At 38.7% G+C, this 21,626-nt stretch overlaps 2 protein-coding genes across 3 annotated transcripts; both read left to right on the forward strand.

Annotated features, from left to right (window-relative positions):
• Positions 1-481: 481 nt before the first annotated feature.
• Positions 482-3,902, forward strand: LOC144639782 (centrosomal protein of 41 kDa-like; the record flags this gene model as incomplete). The annotated part of the gene is made up of 5 exons (XM_078499077.1): positions 482-546; positions 1,556-1,670; positions 2,230-2,403; positions 2,898-2,948; positions 3,644-3,902. Coding segments are annotated over 5 exons (515 nt in total), but the record flags the coding sequence as incomplete, so codon positions are not given.
• A 4,270-nt stretch (positions 3,903-8,172) lies between these two features.
• LOC144639779 (phosphatidylinositol-3,5-bisphosphate 3-phosphatase MTMR14-like) lies at positions 8,173-21,626 on the forward strand. 2 transcript variants are annotated; one of them, XM_078499072.1, is made up of 21 exons: positions 8,173-8,385; positions 8,506-8,562; positions 8,702-8,805; positions 9,266-9,371; positions 10,114-10,189; positions 10,287-10,359; positions 10,860-10,979; positions 11,345-11,418; positions 11,945-12,015; positions 12,105-12,179; positions 12,512-12,575; positions 13,325-13,410; positions 13,605-13,681; positions 14,051-14,087; positions 15,344-15,417; positions 15,609-15,664; positions 17,119-17,248; positions 19,846-19,975; positions 20,227-20,258; positions 20,528-20,626; positions 21,047-21,626. In XM_078499072.1, the coding sequence occupies exons 1-21, from the start codon at positions 8,290-8,292 to the stop codon at positions 21,228-21,230; spliced, it is 1,821 nt and encodes a 606-aa protein (XP_078355198.1). In that variant the 5' UTR covers positions 8,173-8,289; the 3' UTR covers positions 21,231-21,626. The 2 variants fall into 2 exon arrangements, with proteins under 2 accessions (XP_078355198.1, XP_078355199.1); XM_078499073.1 differs by having other exon boundaries at positions 15,609-15,649.

Consider the following 21,626-nt stretch of genomic DNA (forward strand, 5'->3'; position numbering starts at 1 on the left):
CCAAAATTACTTTGTTTCTTGAAAGAAACAATAACATTGTTCTCATCATGTACTTTCTTGATGAGCTTTTGGAGAAATTCACGCGAATTTTCAAAATGTGCGCTAATTTATGTTGCGTTTATTTTAATGCTTTTTAAATAGTGGCGCCTTAATTTCCTTAACACTAATTTACACTTTTTTTGGACCAAAATTCGAACTTCTGCCCTAACGTAGAAGAAATCGAAAAACTTATCAACAGTTTTCTATATTTTGATCGTTTGAAATCGATGTTTCACAAGATTTCAAGTTCCTCTCTGAAGTAACTTTAATAATCTATATCATGTTTTGTTTGCTTTACTCCAAAGTCTGTTTCTTTTGTCATTACCAGAAGTGTTTTCTTTGTGCCACTCGCCTAAATTTCCGTCAGCCGGAAATATTACATCTTGATTCGCGTGAATTTTCTTTTGTTTAATGATGAACTGTTTTGTTTATTATATTCCAGGTATACACGTAACAGAGGAGATAGCAGATAATGAACTGAAAATGTCAGAACTGGGCAACTTCGTTGTCTGTATGTAAAGAAAAAACTTTCCTAGATTAAGTCAGTAAGATTGAAAAATACTTGTAGTCTTCGAAATCTTTAGGAAAAGAAGGGATGATTCCAATAGAAAAATTGTTTCCCATATCCACGACCAAATGTATAATTTTTTTTTGCCTCTCGTGAGGAAACAATCTTGTTGATTTAAATTGGAACCTGATGTAGTACATTTACCTTATTCTTACTAATTTTCGCGCGAACTCAATTTCGCGAAAATTCGGGAGCCAAATTTCGCGAGTATTTATTTTCGCGATTGCAAGAAAAATTAGAGCAAAAGTGTATTAAATTTCGCTATTTTGTCAGTGTTTTTTAGATCAGTCGTCAAAGACTAAGGAACTACTGGAAATATACAAAGGTCTGGTTCAATGTAACTACAAGGAGCCTGCAAACGGAAACTTTGGTGACTGTATACTAAAAAGGCTTTGGCCGATTTACAAGCTGAAGAAAGCGGAAATCAGAGGAAGGGGATATTTTAAAACAAGTCAAAGGGATAGTTGCCGTTTCAAACATTTACTAAAATTTGTTTTGTTTTGATACAAAATATGGTATTATTTTTCGCGTGTTTAAATTTCGCGTTTTTTTTTGCGCGTATTAATGTTCGCGATTATTTTGAAATCGCGAAAAAAGTACTCGCGAAAATTAGTAAGAATAAGGTAGATGTATAAGATCTTGCAAAACGAGGAAACGTGTTTCCGGAAACACTCGTAGCGCACATGTTTAATTTCCCCAATGTTTTGGGAAGCAATGTTTCCAGCGACAATTTTTGTCTCCAAGAAGCAAAATCTGCTTCTGCTACACCGCAGAAACATTCCCTGCTTCGGCGCGACATGGAACCATGGAAAAACGAGGAAACAATTTAATATGGAAACATGTCTACTCGTTTAGCGGGCCTGTAGTAGATTTAAATGTTACCGTATATCTATTTACGTTTTGTAGTTTTAGCGTATACTTCTTAACTTTCAAAAAACTAATCAACAGAAAAATAAACTAGGGAAGATAATTGTTCTTTACGATGAGGACGAGAGACTAGCGCCAGCCGCAGCAACAACATTTGTGCAGAGAGAAGTCGATAATGTGTTCATGTTATCGGGAGGTAAGATGAGTATTTTGTACTCCGTCAAAGGGTCTATCTATTTTACGAGGTTCTTGTTGGAAATTGTGAGTTTGAGTTAAAAATCGAGTTGGAGTTAAAACGTCAAGGTACTATTTCTAGCCTGAAAAACACTACAGTTAACGTCAAAAGCTTTCAGGTTAGCCTAATTTTTTTTTTTTAAAATATAACACTTTGGTCAACTCATTAGCAGTCCGTTAGCCTCTTTAGGGTTAGGGTTGTTAAGTTAGAGATAACTTTCGTATGTAGGTAAGAGTAACACTATTTAAGATTTATCGTCATTGAACTTAAAACAGAACTTTTTTAAAAAAAATAAAAACGTTTTGACTCTTACTCTTTATTTATTCTCTAACTCGAATGCGAAATTCCAGCTCAACTATGCTCAAACTCAAACTCGAACTCATAAACTTAATACACTATCCGTCAAGATATATACGATATATACGAAAACGTTTCTCGTGCGAAAGCGCGCAAGTCCTAAGAAGACCTCTTTTTAAGCCTGTCTGTTTGCCTAGTTTTCTGAGAAACAACTTTTTTGCAGGTCTCAAAGTGCTGTGCAAGAAGTTCCCTGAAGGTCTACTTACAGGCCAAGTGCCACAATCTTGCTGGCCCACCCCTCCCCCCTCACGAAAGTCATCCGGGAAAGCAGACAGTGCAAATCGACCCAGGCCTCCACCTGCCGGTGCCGCTGATCAGAAATGGTTCTATCCAGAGGGTATCCTTTGCCAAGAACTGTTTGTAAATAGGCAAATTATTGACCGTTGAATATCGATAAACAGAATGTCAAGGCTATTTACATAAACGTTTGAGTGACTTTATTACTGTACTGTAAGATATAAAATTAAATCTAGTGAATTTCAGTGGAAAGCCTGCGAAAAATAGGTCAAGAATATTTGAATCAAAAACTTGCAACTGATGCCATTAGCGGCCGAGAGAAGTCAGTATTATATCATATATATATTTTTTATAATCAATAATTTTAGTTAAGGACAACAGGGAATGAGGTATTTGAATGAGGTATCTAAAGACGCTTGCATGCGCGCCCAAAGTCCTTATGTCAGTGGGGTTTTGTATTGCTTAGCAACGCTATAACGCTTTTGCTGTAAATCGTGGGCTCACTCAATTCAGCTGACTGTAGTGACGTTCAGTTTGCTTATTCTAGTTGATAACAGATGTTTGTGTTACGTTCTCTCTTTGACATGGATTCAGATCTGATGAAACTTGAAGGAAAACTCGACGATGAACTTCTGAGTCAGGACAGTAAGTTTTGGCACAACGCAACAAAAATATTTTAAAAAAATGTATTACATTAGTACAGAATTTAATCAAATGTTTTGTGGGCGGCGCAGTGACCTATTGGCCTTTTTGTGCCTCGGACGGTTAACCGTGGAAGGCTACTGCGCATTTCCACCTCCTCGAAGGAGTTTAAAGCCCCCTTTTTAGCATTTAAAACGAAGTCACGGAAAAAAAGTTAAAAAAAAAAAAAAAAGAAAAGGAAACTTAGTAAAAGTCCAGTGGCTCTTAAAACGTCTGTGCTTGAGCTTGTCGGGAAGCCTCCAATTTCCGCAACAAAATTGAATAAATGACGTTTAAGGATTTTAATCTCTCACATTTTGAATTCCATCACGGCTCTCATTCGAGAAAACAAAACACCACTAAGCGCAAATTACATGGCATAGGCTTCTTCGATATATTAAAATTTGGCTTGGTAGCGAGCCGGAACGTTGTCCGGTGGAGACGCGACGGAAATGCGTCTGGGGAGGAGGGGAGGACACACAAAGAAATTTTACGCATGTTTATTCATTTCTGTGTCCAGGCCCGCTACAGTGATTTTAATATATCAAAAGAAGCCGATTGAACATTACTAGTCTCATTACATATCAAACTGTCAATCAAAACAACTCAGGCCCAGTCTCCGACTTAAGCTCTCTATTAATAATGTTGTTATTTTGCAGGTCGTCAAAGTTCCCGTATGTCCAGTCGGTCAGGAGTGTCATCGGCGAGCCGAGCATCAACTGCCGCCAGCACAGCCACAAGCCGCAGCAACAAACCTGTGTGGAAATAGTTAATTAATAAATTAACAATGTACACACATTTTCTCCAGCACCACTCGTGTGATATAGCACGCGAAGTCCTGGGCCCCAGGGAACCTCCTTTGAACGTGACACTGCCCTAATATGGAGTCCAATTACATTAGTATTGGGCCAACATTTGGACGCATAGAGCAAAAGCCATGACTGATTTTTATTTTTAATTTCGAGTACCGGTACTGAACAGTTTCTAAACTTGACTGCTTGCTGGTTGCGTACATGAAGTCAAAATTTTCTGAGCCCATGGTTGTCGCTGACCTGTCAGCTGAACTACAACGAGGGATGACGTCACAGTGGAGAGAAATGTTCTCTTTTTTTCAGTCATCAAGTTCCCGAGAAAGACTAAGCTCGCAGTTTTCGTCGGAGTGGTTGACGTAGCAACGTTAGGATTGCACGTGAATGTTAGCAACATATTTGATTGGATAGCAAGACTTTGAAACTCTTCAAGTGCCACTAGTGTGGACTTAAACTGAGGGACCTGAGAACAAGGAAGGAGGAGCGAGAGACCACTTCCCCCTTACATTTAAATGAGATGTATTAATTCCTAGTTTAGTAACAAAATGATATCCAGTCTCGCGCATGTCTGCATTTATGCCCGCAACAGATACGCGAACCTTGAAAAATATGTAATATATTTGTATTTTTTTCATGCACTAAACTGTTTTATATTAGATACGCTCTTGGAAGCATCATATTCAACGCATTTTCTTTTACATGTAAATGCGTTTAAGGGTTCTTGACTTGGCACGGAGTGTAAGTTAAAAATGTGAGCGTGACGGTCTCTTCATCTGTCTTGTAAATAAATGAGACTCGCTTGTGTAAAAAAATATATACCGTCTCATTTATTTGTTTGCAAATGTAAACAATTTTATAAACAATTGTTCCGTGAGGGTGCGTTGATATGAGGTTACAATTAATTAACGAGGCGCCGAGTTGGTGATAGTCATCTCATATCCAACAGACGCTAATGGAATCATTGATTCATTAAAGGGGCGAGGTCACGGTATTTTAATTAATTCCATTTATTTTCGTTAATTAAGAGCTGTAAACTTCAAATTGTAGAGCAGAATCTTTAATTGGCAAAATCACGGCCACATAACAAACAAGGATGATTTTCGAGCATTGTAAACGACATTTTCATACAACTTGAGATAAACTTGAAAAAAGGCAGGCCGACGTTTTTCAAGTTTACCCGAACGCAATCCGTTTTAATCTTCTCGAATTTTGCACATCCATGTCCCTTTTTGGCCTTTCAGTGTTTCTTTTGCGTTATTCTACAGTTTTAAGCCGTTATTGTGATATTTCAGTTAATTCTATGACCAGGGGCCATTGTTCATAACACTATCCACCGGATAACTCGCTATCCACTGGATAAATGCTAACAAAACATACTTCGCTATCCATCGGATAGTGTTATCCACCCTTTGAGCAACAGGGGCCTGATGGTCAGTACTGAAATTGCCTAAAATTGCGTGACGTAGCCCTTTTAAATTGACGTACTGTCGTATTGCATTCTTCGCCGAAATCTCTTCCGACCTTGGCTCTGTTAAAACTGAAAATAGCATTTGGTTTTACACCGAACTGAGACTTACCTGTACTGGACTAGGTGTATAAAGAAGTGATGAGCAAAACAAGTGGAGCAGATATTCTATTGGGCGGGTTATTTCGCCGTCTCGTTTCTTCGTTGAGGTTTATGACCAATAACAGTAAATATGATTATATTCCAACTCTGCTTCGCAGAGTACAAGTAACGCGCGAAACTAGAACAAATCGGGCCGTAACCAGACCTTTTGCATAGACGTGTCAAGATCTTGCTTGGAGGTTCTGAGGGCATGCCCCCCCCCCCCCCCAGAAATTTGGTTTCCTAGAAGCTCTGAAACTCTTTCTTGAACATTTTTCGTGAGGCGTTTCTTGAAATGAAATAATCCTGTTCAACTGGGGATTATTTTCCCAATGAAACATATTTTGTTTTTAATTTTTTTTAAAATCAAGACGAGGCAAGTGTCGTACTTCTTGCCCTTGCCCTTACGGCCCTGCAAATATCTCACGTTATAACCCACCCATTAATTTTTGCGCGCGCTCATTGGACAAAAGGCATCACGTGGTACAAAATCGGGCTTTCTAGGGAAAACAACTGTCTAAAAGACTTCTAAATGCTCGCGCAAAATGGTGTAAATGACGAATTTAGACGACGCGATTTCTGTAACGAACGAAGAAATTTGTATGTACAGAGGTCGCTACGATGACTCTTGATTTGTGAGTGCGAGATATTGCCTTCTTTTACTCGTTCTAAATTTGTTAATTTTGAAAAAATGTCCTTCTTCTACTCGTTCTAAATTTGTAAAATAAAAGTAAATTCCCTTACCGTTGATTTTACGTGACTACATTCTTAATAAATTCGCCATTAACTTACGCCATTTTGCGCGAGAATTTAGACAGTTGTTTTCCCTATATAGCGCGAGTCCCTTAAAAGTAAGGAAAGCCCAAAATCGGACGACGGGTATCAGCGAATATCACTCACTCATGCCCATTACGCCAAAGTGGCATGTAGGGCAGCAACGTGCTCCCTCCACATCTGGCGGTCCCTTGCCATGAACTTGATGCCCTCCCAGGTCTTCCCCATCTCCTTTATTTCCTTCTCAACCGTCCGTCGCCATGTGATCTTTGGGCGACCTCTCTTTCGTTTCCCTTCTGGCGTCCAGTGCAGGGCGGTTTTTGCAATGGAAGTTTCCTGGCGAGCGACGTGGCCAATCCACCTCCAGCGTCTCTTCGAATTCATCAAGATGGTAGCCATTGGTTTAGTTTTACACCGTTCAAAGAGATCTTTATTTGAGATGACATTGGGCCATTGAATATACCCCGTCCGATTTGATATCTGTCCCCCGATTTTGTAGGCAAGCACAAAACAAACGAATGAAGTCGCCTTATTCAATTCTAACTTTTAATGAAATCACAGAGTTAAAAAATCACGTTAACCTGAATTAACTTACATTTGTTTCAACCACAGTTACGCCGGGTTTATTACGTAGGGTTTTTCCTATACATTTACTGGCGATAAAGCGCGTTGTAGAAATTAATCGGAGGGTTATAAAATAAATAAACCCCTTCAGGTGGTGGGTATATTGGAGGACAATGCCCATGGCTGAGAGATTGTCCTCAAAATATCACAGTTGCCATCGAAGCTTCGCATCTCGGCCAACTGTTCATTTTTCGACAATCTTTCAGCCTCGGGCATTATCCTCCAATATACCAGCCGCCTGAAGGGGTTTATTTACTAAATATTTGTACTCGTCTCATTCCTCCCGACCGCGCGGAAGGTTATAAAACGTAGCAAATTAGCGTTTTGGGGGAAAGAAATCGTAGGATAATAAATCTCATTAGACATTTTAGTGTGTAGTATATAGTATCGCTGTACATTTGGATCAATTTAGGTTTCTGGGAAACTGCTCACCTACCCCTCCCCAAACCTAACATTTTGCCCAAAGCGATAAGTAAGGGTTAATGTTAGGTTTGGGGAGGGGTAGGTGAGCAGTTTCCCAGAAACCTAAATTGATCCGTACATTTTTACTCGTCATTTGTATTTTGGCTTGCCAAAATACTGCATGATTTGTAAAAATATACATACGTACTACACAATTTTGGGAGCCCCTTCATATCCTATTTTCTTTGTAAAATTTTTGATGTGTTCATATGGGAAGGCGGACCAGCCGGAAAATAGCTTCCCTTTTGTCACTGGGCGGTCAAAATGGCACAATTTTGCCTTGTATCTATTTCCACTTATATGAAATATGCGAATTTGCTTTATAAGTCAAGTTACAAGGGTCGATAAAGCTACGGTAGTCGCGAAAGATGCAACTTTATGTGTTGCCATTTTGGTTTCGTTTCTTGAATTTTATCCCCGTCAACCGGGCTAAAATTTTCCATATAAACAGACGTCAAAATCCGTCCTGGTAAAGGAGACAGCCCGTAAACCGGGCTAATGTGAAGAGGCCCTGAGTCGCAAGAGATTTATTGTGCGACTAAGCAGTGCATTGCACTTGGTGCTCTGTCCTCATATTAAAACAGCCTGTTCTGCTGTCTATCTTTCATGAGAGAAACGAGCTGTGGCTGTACTGAGAAACTTGTCTCAATGCTAAAAAAAATTGTTGGCTTCGAAAGCACTCTCCCTTTTTTTAGTTATCGACCTTTTCAGCTTAGTCGAGTAAAACTTACAAAGTAACATAATAGTTAAACATTTTCTGTACTAAGCCCGAAAAAATGGTCGTTTCTTTCTCCCTCAACCTCTAAACAGTTGCCACATTTGCGCAAAGTGAACCTATTTTGACCGCTTTGACCTGGGTCAGAGGTTTACAGCCAGCAGTTTGTCGCCAGGTTGCATGCGTACTACCGCGGAAACGTAAACAAGCACGCGACTATCACATAGCGGAAAACAGCGGAAAAGATGGTTCCGGGTGGAAAGCTGGTTGCTTCATTTGCGTTTAATTAGTTTCTTTTAGAACGAGGGGGCACTTATGAGTTTTGATGAGGAGGTATCGCGGAGTGAGCTGTTGGAATTAGTGCATTATTTCTCGAAATACCCGTTTAGAACGCGCGATACGAATTCAAAGGTGACTTCTTGTTGTATACGAAATGGATTTGTTTCAGCAAATTAAGCTTATATTTTTTTACTCATTTTTCGATCTGATAATTCGTGATTTATTTGTCTTTTCTTATTTGTGTCTTATCAGGTAGAGGGAATTCAAAAGAAATGTTTGCAGTTATTCGCGAAGGATTATAAATTTACGGTTGGTTGATGTGTATACACACGTCCCATGTTGATATTGTTCGGGGCTGTAGAATTCTCCACGTCGTTTGCCTTTGTAAACGTTTTGTGTGTTTGTATTGTTCAGGGTCATCACGTTGACTTGTTTTGTTTACTTGCAGACTATAACCAACAACAATGGCGATCTTTGCGGCCACTATCCTCTCAAACTGGTAATTTTAGAGTCAAAACTGAATGCCAATGAATCGGAAAAGACCGATAGCAGGTACTTGTATTGGACGAAAAGTTATATACCGTAAATTTCTAAAGAGTTCTTACATTTTCGGGTTATTAAAATATTGTGTGCAACATTTACGGCCTTCAATGTCTTTAATTAACTTCATTTTAAATTGAAAGTTCATAAAAAATTTAATATTTTACGGTTTTTCCGGAAAATTTTATAGGCCTCTATGATTTCTTTTTGTTTTAAAATTGATGGTAATTCTAATATTCCCACGTGGCGCCCGGCTGAAGTCCTACAGCTTTATTAATTAATTAAAATTTTCTGTGTATCCACAACATATTCTAAGATCTCATCTGTTATACTGAGTCACAGTCTTAAAATATTATTACACAATCCATTGTGAACCTAAATAGAATTGTTTAATTATAATAAGTTGTAGGTATTTTTAGAAAATATGTTAAAATGAAAAAAATACTGATAGTAAACATTCTTTAATCTACAGCCAAAAAGCAAATGATGCAAAGAAACTTAAAGATCTTTTCGTGAAGGCCAGATTTGCTCGATGTAGATCAAGATTTGTGGTACCAGTCATTCTCTTTGAAGGAAAGGTGAGGTTTTCCAAACCAATCCTGTAAGCCAGTTAACGTCTTACTTCTGGTTATTATTAAATAGATTTAGCTTAGCCTAAAAGCGGAGCTCACAGGTAATTTACTTTGCCCTGCCTTGACCTTAAAAAAAAATTAGGACTTGAGCCTGCGTTCAAATAGAAAAACCATTTTCCCGTCAGCGGTCAACTTTAAAAAATACGTGACTTCAATGAGTTAAGCACCCGATTGGTCTTGTGATGCTGGTGAGCGGACAGCTTGTATTGACAACTGTTAATTGACCATAACTTGGATGCCCAGTATCAAAGAGGTTAGGGTTAATCAGGCTCCTGGGTTAATCTATTTTTAGACTGCACAACGTACGTACGTACAACGTATGGGCCCGCAAGCCATGCCGCTAGCCATGATGACCATGAAAACTCAAGTTCATGGTTTTCCCAGTTCTGTAGATTTTCTATGGGTATGGGGCTCCGCTCTGCGGCCCTTCGGGCCGCTGAGGAGCTCCGCTATAATGTTCCAGAAAATAACTTTACCCCTTCCACAAGGAGGTGCGGACATGGCCTAATGGTTAGTGCGCTGAACTCTGGACCAAGTGGTCTGGTTTTGAGCTCTAGCCAGGGACATTGCATTGTGCTCATGAGCAAGACACACTCTTGACTACAGGATGCATTCTTGTAGGGCCTCTCTCCCCTCAGGTGTATAAAGACAGTTAATGATTAATTTTATATTTAATTTCATTGTTTAGAATATCTGTAGATCAGCTACATTATCAGGAGGAGCGGAAATTTATGGTCGATCTGGATATGACTTCCTTTTTGCTGGTAATTATAAGAGTGGACTAGTTTTAGATAACATTATAGAAAGTATCATAACACTTTGAAGGCAGCAAAGGCTACTTATATCTTCTGTTTGTTGTAGGTGGGGAAAGTATCCCTGATGACCCACTTGAGGATCTTAATGGTGTGAATGGTACAGGTCCTCTGTACTCAAGGTGAATATTATTCTAGATGTTAATAGTTAACCATGAAAAGAGTTTTATCTCAGGGAGGCAGCGTGGCTGAGTGGTTAGAGCGCCGGACTTGAAATCCGGAGGTCGCGGGTTCAAGTCCCATTCTGACCACTAGCTGGTGTTATTTTCGGTAGCCCCGAATTCAACTCCTCGGCTTCGCTTGTAAATAGCCAACTGGTCTGCCTCCTGCTAGTTGGGATTCTTAATCATTTTACGTTCATTTACAATATTTGTTTCAGACTGAGTTAATTTATACTGGCCCTGAAAAGCCCCATTCGGGGAGTGGTCAATTACATATAAATTTATATTTTTTTTATTTATCTGATGGGCCATCGGTTCTTTGATTGAAGGAGAGAGTCAGTCAAGCAATGCCCTACACTTTTCCTCATACACGTAGTTGAGTTGAATCAAATGAAATTATAGCCTTTCTTTGGGATTCTTCCTTGCAAAGTTTAATGTTATTATAATTTACTATTTTGTAGTGGAGACTATGACTTGTTTGACCGCATCAGAGGGCAGGACATCCGATTGCTCAAGACACTGAGAGTCAAGTATATTTGTGACTTGATGGTGGAGAAAAAGAAAGTCAAGTTTGGGATGAGGTATGCACTATAACAACTGTAGTACATAATGTATTCACATTGTTATCATTAATGTGACAGTATTTATAATAGCTAAGAAAAGGTGCACATGGGAAAACTCCCTGTAAGACACTTATTGAGGGGGGGGGGAGGACACCTACAAATTAAACAAGATTTTGGTATCTTTTATGAGTTCGTTTAAAATTACAGGATGACCATCTATTACATTTTTTAATCAATTCCGCTCTCAGATATCTCCTTTAGATGATAAAGTGTTTTAAGCAAGCCACTCTGGCTTTATTATTTTGTGATCAGTATTCTCTCTGTAATTCAATGACAAAGATAAATGAGATTGCAACTTAATGGATTATCCTTTCTATCCTTAGAGTGTCGTCATCAGAGAAAGTGGACAAGATACAGCGCTACTCAGACTTCTGTCTGTGTTCTGTTCCCTATCCAGGTATCTGATATTTGTTGTAATCTGTCCAACATAATACTTAGTACCTACAAGTTCCAGAATGGTAAACAAGGGGTAGACAGGGGGGTCTGAACTTCCTGCTTTCTGTACATTAAATTACCGGGTACTCCAGGTTTCTGTCCCTTCCTTAGTGGTTCCGACCTCTTTGTGCCATTTCTATTACAAAATGTTGTGCAATGTTGCAATAAATTTTCCTAATTTTTTCCTGGTTCCTACCACCTTGGGAATTCTAATTCCTCTACCCCTCCTTCCCCCTGTCCCCCCAGGCTCCTTCCCCCTGTTCTCCCAGGCTCCTGCCCCCTGTCCCCCTCCACTTCATGTGAAAGGGGGGATGACAGTGCACTGGTACACTGATATATAAGAACGGGTTATAGGACAAAAAATCCACATTTTATGGAGAATGAATTCTGCATTTCAACCATTAAGTCAGTTGAAATGTGTAGTGCAATATAGATTTATGATTGCTAAATTTATCCTAATTCCAGTATTTTTTTTTCAAATACATTAGGTTGTGAATTTTTTAGAGATTTTAAAGACAATGAGTACAATGCAGATGGTTTACATTTTAACTGGCAACAGGTAAACTAATGTAATTTACATTTATTCATTTATTAGTTAATTTATATTGAACCATCCCGTCCTCTTAAAACATTTTCTTCATTTTGTAGGATTATGTTGACACCAAATTCAGTGTTCCTGATTTATTACTGAATCACAAAGGAATAGAATGGAACAATTATCAGGTCAGGTTTCATTTATTTTTATAATTATTCTTATTTAAAGACATCCATGATTCAGGCTTATAGTTGCAGGTGACAGTTTAAAATGCAAAGACTTTTAAACTTTGCCTGAACTGTCAATTGAGTTTGGGCCAAGATACGCAAACTTTAAGTGACTGCATTGCCTGCATGTTCCCTAAAACTATGGCAAGAAATGTAACATAGCTACAACTCTCACTACAGCATATAAACTGATCAAAATGGGATATTATTTTTATTATTCCTGCATTTAGTTCAATAGCTATACTGCAATGTTTTCGTAGTACCAATTTGAATTTGTTTCTCTTTTGCACTAGTCATGGGACCTTGTCACATTAACTCAAAACTATCTTCATCTTCTGATTGCCTGTGTAAAAGATGGTAAGTAGCTCATAAACAATAAAACTGTTGGCCAAAATAATATTAATAAATAATTAGAACCTAGAAGTCTAAGCATGCAATGCATACATACAGATGGTGCAATGTGGTTTAGTTACTGTAGTATTGGAGCTCTTATAAACTTTTAATTCTACTGGTCCTGAAGTGTAGTAGTTGTGATTGTTTTTGTGGCTTGGGGCATTGTTTCTGTTGTTTGTTTTATTGTTCTCTTGTTGGGCAGTGAGCCATTCAGGTGAGGCCGTGCAAAAGCTGCTCCTGACCCTCTTGAGAGCTTTAATTTGAAGCTGTCAACCTTTACACATATTGCAGGCCTATGGTATTAAACTTTGTTCAGGCCTAATGGCCGTTTCTCTCTGTCCCTCCCTCTTGTATTCATCAAACCATGTGTGAGATTCCCTGCAGGCGTGCGCTATAGAGGGAATCGGGCATTTATGTCATACAAGTTAGGCCTGAACAAGTCGAACTCAAAGAGTGCAAAGAGCGAGCAGTGAGTGCAAAGCACAGGAGCCCGGTGCTACTACTTCCAAGCCGGAAACGAGAAGCGAAATACATAACTTCAAGTCAACAACAAGATTTTAAATTTATGAAAATAGATTCATTCCATTATAGACAGGAACTGAGCACTGCTCCCAAGGAATGTATAAGTGTTAGCATTTAGAAATGTGATGAACTTCCGTGAGAGTCATGGTTATTCAATTGTAAGTTTATTTCTTTTGTTTTATTTACTTAAGGTGAAGGTGGATTATTGATTCACTGTATATCCGGATGGGACAGAACTCCTTTATTTGTTTCACTTCTTAGAATGTCTCTATGGGCGGTAAGACCTATTTAACATTTATCCTGTGAAACCATGCAGAACGTTGAGTATGATACTTAGCTGATAAGGCTGTAAGCGGAGCAAGCTGAATATTAAAAAAAATATATTTAACTTGAATGAAGAGGAATATAATTTTACTGTATACGTACCGGTAGCTGGTAACTAATAATTATTTGTTTTTTTATGTTGACTAGGATGGTCGTATTCACCAGTCGCTTAGTGCTGTTGAGCTTCTATTTCTTACGATTGCTTATGATTGGTTTTTATTTGGGTAAGTTATTCAATAAAATGTGATGCTGGCTGTGAAACCAGGACGTTTTCCTTTTTCTCTTTTCTGTAAATTTAGGGAGGGCAAATTATTGAAAACTGCATGGCAACCAGTAAAATATATATAGGGGTGGTGAATGGTCCTTCAAAAATAGCATGTCTCGCAAAATTTTTTGCTTGCAGAAAAGATATCAGCCTCGTCGTCTCGCAAAGTCTTGCATTTACCATTCACACCCCTATATATGTATGTTACCCTCGTTAAATGAACTCAAGTTATCCAGTTTTTTTCTACAAAGAGTCTGAAAACTTGCAGTTCTAACATTTTAAAAACATGCAACATATGAATAATGTTTACCTTTCTGTTTCTTTAAAGGCATGGTCTTCCAGAAAGACTTCAGCGTGGAGAGGAGGTAGGGCTCTTACTACACTTCTAAAATTCAATTCCTTAGTTAACAACTTACCTTGTAGTGCAAGCACTTTATGGCAAGCAATCACCAAATTTTTTTTCCATGTATTGATCTACAAGGGGCACCGACTGTAATAATGATTGTTATCTTTTACCAATAAAACCAATGATGTTTGATAAATGTTCCGGCTGTGTGCACGCATTGCCTGCCTATGATGCTAGACTTTCCTAAAGGCTGGTTTTTACTAACAACAGAGTCAAATTCAGAGTCATGGACGGCGGAGCATTTTTTCAATTGGGGGGGCTGACTAGTGACTTGAAGTGGGGGGGGGGGCTTAAAAGACTCTTCTCTTATTAATTCTTTATTTTTTCTGTAAAAGTGGGGGGGCTAAAGCCCCCCCAGCCCCCCCCCCCCCCCCAGCTCCGCCGTCCCTGAGAGTGGTAGTCAGAAGTGCAGAGCATCATGATCTAGTAAAAACTAAAGTGTTGGAGTTGTAAGCAGAGTTTCAAGCATAAAGGAAGTGCTCAGAGGGCCTGAGAACTAGCATTTGGATTTGTTCTTTTGCTTCTGCTCGGGACAATCTAGTCTTCAGTGAATCATAGGCGACAGAGTCTTGAGCGGAATTGAAAGAAAATGGAACATTCTGGCTCTTCTGACTTATGTCTCCGCTTACGACTCTGATTTTTGATTTTCACTAGGTCATTAGTGCTCTTATGACTCCAATTACGACTCTATCTATGACTTCATTGCTAGGTGGAAATCAGCCTAGGAGTGGGAAAACTAACCCAGGCAATCTTTCTGAAAATTTCCATCTTTTCCTAATTCACAGGAGAACTTAGAGACCACAGATGTGCTAAGAAAGGGCTGCATTAAGCAGTCACTAAACCCCCAGGGGGGTACTCCGGCTTGTAAATGACGGGGATAATCGAATGGAGGCAAAACTCAGGACCCCAAAAATTCCTAAGTCTTCCGACATTATCCAAAAAAAAAAATCCCTGGACCAAAAATAACCCCCCAAAAAATCCCGTGTCAAATTATCCCAAAATTGGCACGATGGGCAATAATATATACCATAAATACGCCAAGGCACTTAAGTTTGTTTTTAATACCCCCAAAATTCCCCTATTTAAATCAAGTCACCCAAAAAAATACTTGCCAAATTTTCCAACCCAAAAAAATCCTTCTATCATCCCCGTCATTTACAAGCCGGAATACCCCCCCTGGGACTAAACCACAGCATTTTCCAACCTTTCTTTCAGGTTTTCTTCTTCTGTTTCAATTTCTTGAAAAACATAGCATCAGATGACTTTTCTGTGAATTCATCACCTAGGAGGTATTTGACTTGTATTCTTTAATTATATTCGTGAAGGGACGTTAATTTTTTAAGTGCCTATTCAGTTTGTTATGTGTTATTATAGTTTCAAAATTCAAAGTTATCAAGAATCTATTCGAGTTTGCTAACATTAAATTTATAATACTTTAGTGTCCAGTCCACTGTAGTGCTAAACTTTTTTTCGTTTTCAGAACTTGTGCCAAACGAAGTGACTCCATTGGCCAGTTTGATGGTACAGTTCTTTTAGGTTGGTTAGGCTTCCTTTCTTCAGGGTTCGTACGCTTCTTGAAAACCCTTGAATTTCAGGAGTTCGATTTCAAGGCCTTGAAAGTACTTGAAATTGATTTTCGGTCCTTGAAAGTCCTTGATTTTTTTATTGAACGTCGAAAGGCTTCAAGGCAATGAAAAGACTGCCAAAATAAGCGATTTTTTTTTAGGCACAACAGACTGGAAATCCTTGATTTGAGGTAAATTTCACAAAAACGTCCTCAAAATTTCCAACACTTCAGGGTCCTGAAAAGTCCTAGAAATGTCCTTGAATTTTTGACCTGAAAAAGTGCACAAACCCTGTTTCTTACATTTAATTATTTTTATACCAGAAACAGAGTGTTTTTATTTATAGATACGTCTAGTTTGTCAGATGTAACATCGGACACTACCTTCGGTTGCTGCTCATTTTCGCTGGACTTAATTTTCGCGTCTTTGGCGATTGCAAAAAATCGCTAAATAAACCTTGTCGCAAAAATCAGTGATGCGAAATTTAAAGGGGCTATGTCACGCAATTTTAGGCAATTTCGGCACTGACCAACTGGTCATAGAATTAACTGAAATATCACAATAACGGCTTAAAACGAACCCTTAAAACTGTAGAAGAACTCAAACGAAACACAGAAAGGCCAAAAATGGGCATGGATGGGCAAAATTCGCGAAGATTAAAACGGAATGCGTAGCCTGCGAACAGGCTTTCTGGAGAGCGCTCGGCGCTTCGCACCTCGTCGCCGGCGCTCTCCAGAAATCTCCGGAAAGCCTGTTCGCAGGCTACGGACGTTCGGGTTAACTTGAAAAACGTCGGCCTGACTTTTTTCAAGTTTATCTCAATTTGTATGAAAGTGTCATTTACGATGCTCGAAAATCGTCCTTGTTCGTTATGTGGCCGTGATTTAGCCAATACAAGACTTTTGCTCTGCCAATTTTAAGTTTAGAGCCCTTAATTAACGAAAAATAAATAAAATTACCTAAAATACCGTGACATTTCCCCTTTCATTCCCCGCTGTGGAAACCTTTTTTTAATTAGTATTGTAAGGTCAGTTGACGTGGTTATCCGGGTCCACGCTCTCTCTCAGAATCGTACTACAGAGAGAAGGCCTTTCATAAATGTTGTTTGGCGTATAAACGTTTAACTTTGTAAGGAAAGAAGGTGTTACCTGGAAAGTTATGTTCAATATCAAAAATATTGGAAAATATATGATTTAAAATCAGTAACTCCGATTCTGAGAGGACCCTTTTGTTAATGAAAATATGAATACGGATCAACATTTCGAAATTTCGCCCAAAAAATTTAGCTTGCCACAACACGATTAGGCTGCGTAATGGGGGAATTTAAGTCTCGCGAAAATAAGTAACATTAGGACAGTTAAATCAAAAAGTAATTTGCTTCTGTCTGTTTGATTTAAGAGTTCAAACTGTTTAATTTTTTTCCAGAGGATCGTTTGTTGCGAGGAAGTAACTCAAGCCTGAGCAGCTGCAGTAGTGTAACTGAACAGAGAACAAGTTTTTTCATTGGTCAGGAGATTGCAGAGGACTCTGAGATGACTCCATCGTCATTTACCAGGTAATACAAGTTGTAAAAAGTATTGATTTATGCCGATCTGTCTAAGAGTTAAAGGGGCTATGTCGTGCAATTTTAGGCAATTTCGGCCTGACCGAATGGTCATTGAATCAACTGAAATATCACAATAACGGCTTAAAACTGTAGAAGAACTAAAAAACACAAAAAGGCACGGATGGGCAAATTCGAGAAGATTAAAACGGATTGCGTTCGGATAAACTTGAAAAAACGTCGGCCCGACTTTTTTCAAGTTTTTCTCAATTTGTATGAAAGTGTCATTTACAATGCTCGAAAATCATACTTGATTGTTATGTGGCCGTGATTTTGCCAATAATGAAAGATAAATTAAAGTGCCTTATTTTACTGTTAATCTGACCCAAGGGAAGGTGGGAGCCCGGAAGGGGGAAGGTCCTCCCTTGCATACGAGCTACAACAACAACAACAACAACTTTATTTGCACCCTTTACATTCAATACAATAATAAAAGAAATAAAGTAAAGTGCATGGCTGCCCCGAATAACCACGTTTGGCTAACAAGATTGGGCAGCCATACTTAGTTTTTATTACAATAATTTATAAAAAGGTAGGTACGTGCCGCCCCAAACAGTATCATGACTTTTTTTAAGCTGTTTTGTTCTAAAAATGTGTCAGAGTTTTTGCCATTTGTCCTGGCAATGAGGAAAGAAAGCCACAAAGAGAAGTAAGCAATAATGCCATTCGATGTAATAAAGCGCGATATACCACCTAAGATACGCAAAAACTTGGGTCAGACAAAAGGTATGTATATATGTTTGTATACGCGCGGATTTGATTTCAATGTCGAGTCCGACTTGATCGACAAGCAAGAGTCAAGCATTAAGCAAGACAAACATTAATTCCGAATAAAATAGCTTTGCTTAAAATGAACCGTACCCAAGAAATGTTCAGCTTAATTTACACTGCAGAAAATCAAGAAAAGTAAATGAAGTCATACTGAAATATAGCACAAGTATGCCACAAAACCTAACACTTTTAAATCGATTTCGGCTTCCCGAACAATTCCCTTTAAGCTTAAATGTTTTGAAAAGTCTTGATAGAAGCTTTGCAACTTTGCTAAGCCTATTTTTCTGATTCAAAAATACTCTTTGACCGAAAAGCAGTTTAAATAGCTGTTAATACACTTGTATTTAACAAATTAATAATCTCTGCGTTGATTCTTATTCTGATAAACAGTGCCAAACTGAATGATGCGTAGCGTCTACGTACGGCACAATATTGTGATAATTAATTTGTCCGTTTTTGATCAAAGAATCTCATTTCCTTGAATGATGGTAAATAGTTTTCTGTTTACCGTAAGCAAAAAGTGACAGATAAACAATGCAGTTTAGCACATAGATAGAGTCTAAAAAACCGAATGAATTTTACCGCAATGGCGTGAAAATCATTGCGAGATGAACAAACAACGGCAAACTGCGAACGGTAAACTACAACTCGATTTTGTTGAGAAATAAATAAATACCTCGCCTTTTGAAGAACTTTGAGGCCTTTAAGGTCGCGCAGGACCCTTGCAGTCATTAGTATATATTTATTTAAAGAGTATGCACGAACTGCCGGACGACTGAAGCCGACAACAAACGAAATATTCATGAGAATGTTTGTTTTAAACTCTTTTGTACAAGTAATTACTAGTAATTGTTCTCAGCTTTGTGCCACGTGCGCTGGAACATAGGGAATTATCATAATTAGATTCACAGCTTTGAATATATCACACGTTGTTGTAAACATTGATTCGGAAGGTCTTCGGAAGCCTTTAAACCTGCAATTTTGTGTCCAAGTTTTCTCCGCCGATATAGAATTTCAAGAGTTGATTCGCGAGGAACATAAACTTGATGTATTCTATTGTGATATGACTAGAGCGAATTTTTAAATTTCCTTCTCAAAATGAAGATAGCACGTTTCAAAGTTTAGATTTCACATTTTTGCTCTCTTAGAAGCCATTAACCTGTAGCAGTTTTTGAAATCGAAAATTTCGTTCTAGCCATAGCACAAAAGGGGTTATGATTTATCACTAGGCTATATAATCATTTAATTCGGTGCGCTGTGCTAGCTGAAAACTTGGACACAAAATCGCATTATCTGCAGTTAAACTTTTAAGGGCTTGTAACATCACAGACAACGATCACCTCTCAGTATAAGGACAATCATGATGTAATTCCATCATCCCCGAATATCCTTGTTAAATTTTAGAGGAATCAATGTTCAAAATGTAGTGAATTAAAGCTTTACAAGATAGCACTCCGTCAAGAAATTTGGCTAATGAATTTATTAATGAGCAAGGATCCCGCGCGACCTTAATTCCACTGCTTTTTTGTCCTTTAGCATTAACAATGGATGGTGAGGCTATTTTTGTCTTTGGAGAGCGAAACTTTCATGTGTTCGTTAGACTGAAAGGTGCAAAATGATTTCGCGCCGTAAGCGGTCCGGATGCGGGGTCCGGATGAGAAAAACCGGACCGCTGGAGCGCGCGCAATTAGCCAATCAGATTAAAGGATTCAGGATTCCGGACCGCTGAGATGCTTGAGAAAAAAATAATGTATGATATCTTCTCTTATTTTTCATAGTTTTAATGGCGCACATGCCGCTTATCATTCTCCGCCTCGTTCCCATGTTGATTACGAATGTCGGCACCAGTCCACCAGTCCACTTCCAGTACCTCGTCGGTCAAGAAAGAATTCAAATCCATCTGATCAAGTAAGTGTACACATGTGTGCGTGCGTGCGTGCGTGCGTGCGTTGGTTCGTTCGTGCGTGCGTGCGTGCGTTCGTTCGTTCGTTGGTTCGTTCGTGTGTTCGTGCGTGCGTACGTGCGTGCGTGCGTGCGTGCGTTCGTTCGTTTGTGCGTTCGTTCGTGCGTTCGTTCGTTCGTTCGTTCAATAACTTGTTTTGTAAATTGAAGTTAAGTCGCAGAAACACTTTACTCACCTAATATCCTTTTTCTTTCAGAAATCTTCTTCTTCATCCGTGGGATGTGGAAGGTAAAACTGAATTCATTACTTATTTTTCTAAAAGATGGATTTAAGAATAATTTGGCCAATGCTTGCATAACTTTACTTCGTTTACACAACTTTTCTTCACTTACACAATTTTCCCAGCGCTTTTACAAATTTTTTCGTCCTTGTTGATAACTTATTCTTGCGGTTAGGCAGATACGTTATTTAAGACGGAGGTCTTTGAATAGGCTCAAGTGGTAACGTTATCTCGTAAAAGGGGGTTGATTCACGAATTGTGTCTTGCATTTGTTCAGTTGGCAGATAATATCCGGAACAGGAAGTCCAAATGGCACAACGTCTGTGAGGGACTCACCAATCAACGCTCTAGGACACGGCAGCAGTACAACAAGCTTGTGAGTCACTATTTCTTATTTTTCATTGTTCTTTTATTGCCTCTACATGTGAGATGAGTGAAGAGAACTGATTTATTGATGTTCTAATCACTAAACGCCACTGATCAGTCACAACAAACACGGGGTACATCTGACCAATCACAGCAAACGCGGATAACGCAATCAGCCAATCAGAGTTTGAGGCAAAACTTGCAATCCGCGCCAAGCGCGGGAAAACGCGTGTAAGCCAAGTCACTTGCTCCTGATTGATTGGAAAACGGCACGTTTGATCTGATTGGTTAAATCATATTGCACGTGATTTTTTAACCAATCAAAGAGCTCGAAGTGTTCCAAAGCAAGTGTTAATCAATAAGACTTTGGTTTGGTTCTTCCTGTCAGTTTTTCTTTTGACAATATATTGCTCTTATTGTTTCCCAACAGGGCGGAGAGTGTAGATGAAGTCTCGGAGAGACAGCTGCGTTTACATACCATCCGTAGCTTGTTTCTTCAACTTTATTTCAAAGCTGTTGGCTGTACGCCCAAGTTCGAAGCTGGTAGTTCTTTCTCTAGTATTTTTGATCAAGTAACGGAGAAAATACGCGAAGGATGGGGCACTGCTGTTTAGGCAAATGTCTTCTATAAAATTGTTTCAATTGATAGTTTAATATAAGTCTTACTGCTAAGCTGGGTTTACACAGACAGTTATTATGTGACAATTTTTATGTGACAAATATATTTGGTAGTGTGGATGGCACAATAATTAGGGTTTGTCAATGTGTCAAAGTTTAGTGCGCCAGTAATAACTTTAGACAGCAGAAATACACAGAAACGCATACGCAATGCCCAATACTGTCGTAATACCTGCCACATTTTATGTGACTAGTCGTCTCCACAAAATTTCTTTTGTATGTTTGTCACATATAAAAGCTAACACGCCAGCTTCTCAGCAAATATATTTGTCACATAAAAATTGGCCAATTTTCCTCGTCTCCACGAACAAATAAAAATTTTTACATAAAAA

This window comes from Oculina patagonica, unplaced genomic scaffold, assembly GCF_052425735.1.
Source record: "Oculina patagonica isolate OP01 unplaced genomic scaffold, crgOcupat unplaced13, whole genome shotgun sequence".
Taxonomy (NCBI): Eukaryota; Metazoa; Cnidaria; class Anthozoa; order Scleractinia; family Oculinidae; genus Oculina; species Oculina patagonica.